This window comes from Centrocercus urophasianus, unplaced genomic scaffold (genome assembly GCF_019232065.1).
Source record: "Centrocercus urophasianus isolate 14NV4802_14NV808 unplaced genomic scaffold, USGS_Curo_1.0 seq_277, whole genome shotgun sequence".
In the NCBI taxonomy this organism is placed as follows: domain Eukaryota; kingdom Metazoa; phylum Chordata; class Aves; order Galliformes; family Phasianidae; genus Centrocercus; species Centrocercus urophasianus.
This window is the reverse complement of record NW_024884841.1, coordinates 1-8315: the sequence shown is the minus strand read 5'-3', so window position 1 is coordinate 8315 and position 8315 is coordinate 1. Positions and strand designations below refer to the sequence as shown.

Below are 8315 nucleotides of genomic sequence, written 5' to 3'. Positions count from 1 at the left end.
GGGGCAGGTTAGTTGTTCCCCTGGAGCAGCATCGCTGAGGGCAGGGCGATCTCGAGGTAGAGCAGCCACGGTCACAGCCCCGCTTGTCTCGGCAGAACTACGAGGAAAAATGTGTTTCTGAAAAGCGGGGCCGGGGGTGTCTCATGTTTCAGCCCTTTCCTCTTTTTTTTAAATCCCCTCGCTGTTACCAGCCGGCCCTGACCGTGCCGATACCCGACCGATCCACCGACAGTCCTGTTCAGACCCCTCGAAAGCTGTGACTCTAACAAGCGCCTCGGCTTCCACGCCGAAGCCTATTTTTGGAGAACGGAGCAATGAATATTCCCGATGAAGGTGGCTTTCATCGGTTTCTTTGCAAAACCTATATCCCCTTTCTTCCCTCCCGCCCCCTAAATACACACGCTCCACAGCGAGGTCTGCATTTTTCATGGCGGGACAGACAGGTCTCTAAAAGGCATGTTTGTTTTTCCTGACTGCTTCAAATATGTATTTCCTGGAGGGCTTCACATCTAATGGGGTCATCAGAAGCACATGTGCGATTTTCATCTTTCCAAGTGTTTTCTCCTCTCCCTCCTTCTCCTGAGCTGATGTCACATCACCTGCCCGTTTGCCTGACTCCCACCAACCTTCTCCATTTCCCTCTGAGTCATCGACTTTTTGTAAAGTCACGATTTGTAGCTTGGATTGTATCTGATTTAAAATATATATATATATATACACATATATATAATATATATATATATTAAAAAGGGGTGGGGGAAGACAATAAAATAATAATAAAAACTCTAAGAACCCTAAACCACTCAATTCTCCGTTTAATTAAACGAGGCAGCATGTATTCTGTCCCCAAACAGAAGCAGAAGGAGAAGCCCCTGAGCCCCATTCCCTCAGCAGGGTGGTGAGGAGCCATCCCTGCTCCTGACTTATTTAAGAGTGTATTTTTCCAAGCCCAGCGTTGCTCTCCTTCAGACAAACCCCTCACCTTCTCCTTGTGTGCCGAAGCACTGAAAGTTCCCTTCAGTCTGTTTTTCTTGGCTGCTGGAACCGCAGCGTTTTGATTCACCGAGCAGGGGAAGCGAAGGAGCTCTGCAGCGAGGGGCAGCGTTTTCATCGCTGTCTCCCTACGTTATTTGTCATGCTCAAGTGAGGGGCTACTGAAGAGCCCGCTGACACCGGGCTGTATTTATTTCTCCTAGAGAAGGCACGAGACCGTATCTCTTTTCGTACCGGGGTTGGTTGAGCCCCCCAGCACACACGGAAGCTGCCGTCGGGCCCCAAGTGCTGAGCCAGGGGCAGGGAGGAGAAGAGAGGGGTTTTACCCCACAAGCAATGCGTCAAGCAGGCGACTTTCCTTCTGTAGATCGTTCTGAATGTCTGCAGAATGCCTTATATAGTGCCCATGGAGAAGGCTTCTGCTGCAAAAATCTGCTCCCAAGCCAAGCACTGTGCCACCCCACAGCAGCCCGTCGGGTTGCTCTGTGTCCCCCAGCACGCAATGCGGCCGGGATGGCTCTGTCCCCGTCTGCAGCCCTTTCTCCCGGCCCTCCTCAGTTAACAGCCTTGCACAGTGCGGGGCTTCCAGCAGAACGAGTCTGCTCGAGTGCCCCGTGAATATTCAGCGCTCTGCTCTTTGAGGGAATTACTCCAGCTACAGTTCCGGGGGACGCAAATGCTGCATTCATTATATAAGTTGGTACGGGTTTAGTCTGAGGGCGAATATCACATGTATAAACGCACAGATTTGTACGTATGTATATATATATATGTATGTGCTTGTGTATGGACGTATTCAGGGGAGCGAGAGCAATTCTCCTCAGGTAAATCTCACCGCCCTGGAAGAACCGCCCTGAGGGGTTGGAGATCCCATCTGTGCCGCACTCGGCGTCGCAGTGAAGTGACACCCACCCAGAACAGCCCCCTATCACTACCCTCCATATGCCCCTTATGTTTCCATTGCACAAAAAGGAGTTGCAGAACCAAGGCATATCCCAAGCTGGAAGATGTCCTTGAGGATGGTCGAGCGCAGATTGCACCCGATGGACGCTGTGCTGCAGGGGCTCAGCAGTGGCGTTTGCTCTAAGCTCAGGGGCACCGGGGCGGATTTCAGGGCTGAACCCTGCGGGATCCGGGTTGGCCTCTTCCTCTTGCCCCGCAACATGCGGGTACACCCTGTGAGCAAACCCCGCCGGGATGGGATCTGCCCCGTGTAACACAACGCCTCTGAATCAGAACTAATCTGGTTAAAACCTCGGATTAGTCACGTCGGTTTCGGCATGTTCCTCTATCGGGAACTTTTTTTTGTGCGTGGAGAATCGGAGGGATTTGGGTTAATTTACCCAACATCGTTACTAAGGCAAGGCCGGCCCGATGAGATGAGTTGGTACACGCCGGGTGTTCAGGTTGCGTTACACACCTCCAGCATCTCGGCCTGGAGCTGTGCGTGCCCTTAATGCTGGCTTGACCTCATTTTGTTGTTGTTGACTGCATCATTTCGGTTTCAGGCTGCCTTAACTAACTGCAACAACTCGCACCCAGATCCCACCTCGTTTCCATACCGCTCTCTTAAACCTCCCCCATCTCGGCTGTACTCTTCCTATCAACTTGCCTTTTATTTTTTTTTTTTTCTCCCCTCCAATGGACACAGCCTTACTTCGCTTCTGAGGCCACTTGTTATTGACCTGGCTGCTCTGGTTTGCTTTGCCCATCCCACCTTTCACTTCTAGCCCTAAAAACACAAAATTGCCTCCAACCCACATCATTCACTCTGTGCGCTTATTGAAGCACCGTTCTGAGAGAAGCGGGGCCTCCCGCAGCCCCAGGAAGCAGTGATTTCTGTACTTACAAAATGTGCATTTTCCAAGGACCACAATCCATAGTTAAAATTATTTGATGCCCCTCAGCGGAAATAAGAGAATCCACTTTTCAAACCTCGAGCCATGTGCCAGTGCTCCCGTATGCTCCCACAGCAGACAGCAAACATACCACTGGAAAATTAGCCCAAAGAGCAGAAATGGGAGAAACCTCACCCTGATTTCACCACACTGCCCGAGCACTGCCCTTCTCTGCAGTGCCACAGCCCCTTGCCGGCCCCACCACACCCCCAAAATAGAGTCCTGGAACTATAACCACTGCCAGGAGAGGGTTGTTCAGTGGCTGACACCCATTCATACCTTTGCTTCTGGAGGCTTTGCAGAGGCCCCCAAGAAATGTGCCTACAGCGGACACCCACACGTGCTGAGGCGCTAAGCCAGGCCCCGATTATGTCAAATTAGGACATTGCCCACACGAAACTATGCCTCACTGTAATTTCAGCCAACGTCTGCAACCTGGGCACGTCGTCTGCTGATCCACACATATTTCTATACCACTTGAAGCCATATCATTTTCTCGGTTTATTTTTCGCAAGAAATTCATTTAAAGTGGGGAAAAAATAATAGAAAAAGAACAACAGCCCAAGAAAAACCGCCTAGGAACGCTGGCAGTCTCTGAAGAATATTTCAAACGTGACATATTTATGCTCAAAGGTTTGGTAGCAGAAGTGAAACCCCTGGGCAAAGCTCAGTGAAGCTGCGGGCCGGGGGTGGATCAGGCAGCACTCCTTACGGGGTGTTCAGGTCTACCTAGCACTGTAAGGAAACCCTTGATTTAGAACGAAGCAAAATCGCGGGCAGCTTAAAAAAAGCCAAGAGGACGAGAAAGAAAAGAATGGCGCATTCCCGTTCCCAGCACCACCCCCACAGGAGCTGAAGAGGCGTTTGCAGAGCGGCAGTGCGGCAGCGGGGCAGGGTCCGGCCACGCTCCGCTAGGGAACAGGTGGCAAATGCCCCGAGGGGCTGACCCAGGCACTCCCCTCTGCCCCCGTCGCATTCCCTTCCCTGTCCCCTCGCCTTCCTCTCCCACAGCGCGCACTGCGTCACCGCCACGGGACGGACTGAAGGACGGAGCGGACCCGATGTTCCCGGTCCGTGCGTCCGTCCCGTCGCGGCGGGGAGATGAGGGCATGCCCCGTGGGTCGGCTGAGCCCGGAGCATCCCTAGGGCGAGTGAAGCAGCCTCACTTCGGGTTAGATTTCTAAATTTTATTATAAAATAAAAGCAGAAATATCTTCCAAAGAATGTATTCACATAATATAAACAATAAACAAAACTAAGGTCGAGTGACTTGCGGTTGATACTGTCGGTTAGGTTTAAACTTGAGCAGCAATCTTTCTTCCCTTCCCGAACCGGGCCGGGCCTCCCCTCCTTACCACCCTGTAAATGGCGAAAGCACCACACGGCTGAGGCTGAAGCAGCCGTCTCTTTGCATAGCGTCAGCTACAAGAAGGTTACAGAGTCTGCCTAGTGCGCGTTGCTGCTATAACTTGACTACAATTTTTTGTATTCTTAGTTGCGATTGTACATCGTACACCTGCAGCGGATACATAGCTACAATAGGATAACGGGAGCGATGCGGGATTCCAACCGGTATTCCTTCTCAGCCCTCCCCCCCCCCAAAAAAAAAAAATCACCGCGCTCCTCTATGCGCACGGAGCGCGCCGGTAGGTGACAACACCGAGAAAGTCGTGAGGAGCTGCGGTGCGACCCGGAGGGACAGCCCCGGCCCTGTCCCACAGCCCCGAGCCCTCCCCGGGGCTTCTCACGGTGCTGTTGCCCACGGCCCGGACAGCGGCCGGGGGGCGAGGCACGGCTCTGCCGCTGAGGGCTTTGTCATCGCTTACAGTCTGTGATAAGATTAAGAGGGAAAAATAAAGGAGGAAGAAAAAAGAAAAAAAAAAAAAAAAAAAAAAAAAAAAAAAAAACGGAGAGAGAAAAAGAGAGAGTAAAGGAGGTGCGAAGGAGGGAGGGTGTACGCGGTTTTAAGAGCCCAGATCGACCAAGTTGGATGACATGGGGTTGAGAATGGAGTCCTGCAAGCTGTGGTGGTGCATGGGGTCGGCGCTGGGCACGGGGATGGCGCTGGGGCCCTGCGGGTGGCCCAGGCCGTGCAGGGGCTGCAGCCCCGGGTTGGAGCCGAGCAGCAACGCGGGGCTGGAGGAAGTGTGGTCCGGGGTCCCTGACGGCGTCTTCTCGTCCTCCGAGCTCCCCAGAACTGTCTTATTCCCGTTCATTGACGCCGAGAGCGGATTGTGACTGTTGGAGTTGGAATTCTCGTTGTTTTCCCTAGAGGAAACACAAAAAGGAGGGAAGTCACCGGGTGGCACCGCGGGAGGGGGACCGGGGGGGCAGCCAGGAGGTGCGGAGCGGGACGTTTATAAACTGCGGACCTTCGGGGCCTCAGCATCCGCCGCAAAGGTCTGAAGGCCTCCGGGCGTGTCGCTCGGGGCTGCCGCTCGCCCTGCAGAGAGGTACTGAGCCCGAATGATATTTTCTGCTCCCCTCTATCGCAAAGAATTACACGGCGCTGGGGGGGAGCAAGTGGGGAAGAAGGGGAGGGGAAAAAGAATGCAAAGAAAAAAAAAAAAAAAAAAAAGGCTTTGACTTTACAACTGCTCCCCGAGCTGAACTGGAGCTCGGCTGCGGCTTTCCGCGGGAAGGCCGAATGGTACTCCGCGTTAAATCCCTCCTTTTGCTGAAGTAAGCGGACATTTCCCCCTTCGTCCTAAGCATAAAACTCAAAACATCGCCCAATAAGGAAGCTCAGGCAGAGCCCACAGCTCTCTCGCCTCTCTCCGATCCCTCCCGCCCGCCCCCCCCACCCGAGGCGGCCGCTCCCAGCGGGCAGAGGGCTCAGCGCGGGGCCCCGCTGCAGGAGAGGGGAGCCGGTCCTGGGGCCGCCTACCTGGGGCTGCCGTTCGTGGGGCGCGGGCTGTCTCAGGATTCTGCACCCGGGAAAACACCCAGAAATGGCTGGAGGCTTGCCAAGCCCCTTCGAAATATGTTTTTTTTTTTTCTTTTTTTCTTTTTTTTTTCTTTTTTTTTCCCCCCGAAATAAGAGGGGTAGGACGGGGTGGAAGTGACCGTACTATCAAGGCTAACACAACTTTCAGACATAGTCCCCGCAGACACAGCTCTGCTTGAAATTCTGAAAGCATTTCTAGCGTATTCAGGAGCTTCCGTGGGAGCTACATTGCGCTGCGTGCGGAGGGCCTGAGTCCGCAGGGTTTGCTCAGGAGCACTGCACCGGCATTGGCTGCTCGTTGAGGGCCGCGGGATGGGACTGAGACGCTTTATGCAAAAAAAATAAAAATAGAAAAGAGAACTCTGTTCGAACAAGTCGCTAGAGTGAATGGCAATCCTATTTTTCCCAGCGCCCGGAGGGTAATATTAGGTGGAGCGTATTTTTCAATGTCAAAAATTCTTATTTGTCTCTGGAGACTTTTAAAACTTGATTCCTCTGGAAAAAAAGAAAAAAAAAAATTTAAAAAAAAAAAAAAAAAAAAAAAAAAAAGGAATTGACTAAGCGTAACCTTCATTTCCTTTTTTCCTTCGGATATTCGAAGGCGAGTCCCTGCTATCAGCTATAAATGGGATCTCTGACATGTAGTAAAACCAACGCTTATGGGGATTTGGGAGAAAATTAAAGCCCCGGAGCTGTCTGTGGAGACACAGGGAGCAGCCCGGCGCAGCCATTCCCGAGCCGCGTTGAGCGGACGCGTGAAAAGTGGTCCCCGAGGCGCGGACCCGCGGGCGACTTCTGAGCCATCCACCATCGCGCGGTCAGACCGTGAGGGTGAGCTGAGAGGGGGCACAGCGCAGTCAGGAGACGTTTTGCTCTCCCTCGAGCCTCCGTCCCGGGGCACGGGAACGGCTGCGGGAAGTCTTCCCGAATACCCGAGTACATAGGCATTAACCTCCGCCCGGCAGCGGATGATCCCTCCGATTCATTTAACGGGAAAATCACAGCGCCCGAACTACGATCATTACGGTCATACCTGTATCTAAGTACGAATCCATGAGTACCTCGCCGGGAAGCGAATACAAACTACAGCGTAACGAGCACGTAAAGAAATCAATCCCTTCGGCCCCTGCCTCGCGCAGGGAGCCGACAGCAATCTGCGGGCCGCCCCTTCCCCTTCGGGCTTCTGAGCCACTCGGCTCCGCCATCCCCCAACCCCGGGCCGCCCACAGGGACGCGCTCCGACGGCTGCCGCACGGCGCTACTCCCGGAGCTCTCCCCTCCTAGCCTGGCCTCTTCGAGGCCGTCCCGGCGAAAGCGCAGCCGGGATGGGGAAAGCCGCGCGGGCCTCGCCGACACTGCTACACCACTTGGGCGGCCCTCGCAGCGCGGGGCGGCATCGTGGGGGCCGGGGAACGCGGGCGCGGGGTGAGCCGTACCTTTCCTTGGCCTCGGCCGCTCGGTCCCGCTGCCGGCGGTTCTTGAACCAGTTGCTGACCTGCGTGGTGGTGAGGCCGGTGGCCTCGGCCAGCTCTCGCTTCTCACGAGGGGACGGGTAGGGATTGTGCGCGTACCACTCGCGGAGGACGCTGCGGCTCTTCTCCTTGAAGCAGTAGCTGGTCTCCTCGCCGTCCCAGATGGAGCGGGGCAGCGGGAACTTGCGGCGCACCCGGTACTTGCCCACCGCCCCTAGGGGTCGCCCCCGCAGCTTCTCCGCCTCGATGTAGTGCGCCTTGAGCCAGAGCTGCTGCAGCTTGGGGTGGTTGTGCGCCGAGAACTGGTGGCTCTCCAGGATCTTGTAGAGCTCGCGGAAGTTGCCCCGATGGAAGGCCACCACGGCCTTGGCCTTCAGGACGCTCTCGTTTTTGTGGAGGTGCTCGCACGCAGGGAGGGACCAGAGGAACCGCCCCAGCCTCTCGATGTTGCCGCCTTGCTGGAGCACCTCGCAGACACAAGCCACTTGCTCTTGGGTGAAGCCAAAAGTCGGGAGCATCGACATGGTGAGCCCTGCCCCGCCGCGCACCCTACGGCCGCTCGGTGGGGCGGCGGGCAGCGGCCGGCATGCGGGGCCAGCCCCGGGGCAGTGGCGCCCGGCGGGGCCCGGCGGGACTCACGGCCCGGCGCGGGGGACCGCGGCCATCGGCGGAGCCCGGCCCCGGAGCGGGGCGCGGGGAGCTGCTGAGGAGCGGTGCTGGAGTCTCGGAGCCCGAACGCGGAAGGCTTTTTCCCGGCCGCCTCCTTTTTGTAAGTCCGAGTTGCGAGAGTAACTTTGTGCCTCTTTTGTCTCCTATCTGCAGCGCTCGTAGCGGCCGCGGCTCTCCCACCCCCACCCCCCTCGGCCGCCGGTTTGGGATCTCCCTGCTTCCCCCCCACCCCCCTCCGCCGAAAGATCCCACATAATATAGCGGTAAAGTCCCGCTCCCTCTCTCCTCTCCCTCTCGGAGTTTTCCCCCCTTTCTTTCTTTCTCTCTCTCTCTCTC

The 8315-nt window shown here is 55.5% G+C and overlaps 1 protein-coding gene across 1 annotated transcript; it reads right to left on the bottom strand.

Annotated features, from left to right (window-relative positions):
• Window positions 1–4612: 4612 nt before the first annotated feature.
• On the bottom strand, window positions 4613–7854 carry LOC122164756 (homeobox protein SIX2). Its single transcript, XM_042827009.1, has 2 exons — window positions 7275–7854; window positions 4613–5159 (listed from the first exon to the last, which is right to left on the bottom strand). The coding sequence occupies exons 1-2, from the start codon at window positions 7832–7834 to the stop codon at window positions 4856–4858; spliced, it is 864 nt and encodes a 287-aa protein (XP_042682943.1). The 5' UTR covers window positions 7835–7854; the 3' UTR covers window positions 4613–4855.
• Window positions 7855–8315: the final 461 nt, after the last annotated feature.

Excerpts from the sequence above, each read along its gene's own strand:
- LOC122164756 (XM_042827009.1), bottom strand. The coding sequence starts at position 7,834 with ATGTCGATGCTCCCGACTTTTGGCTTCACCCAAGAGCAAGTGGCTTGT. Across the intron at positions 5,160-7,274 it reads GCGGCCGAGGCCAAGGAAAG|GGAAAACAACGAGAATTCCA; the intron begins GTACGGCTCACC and ends TGTTTCCTCTAG.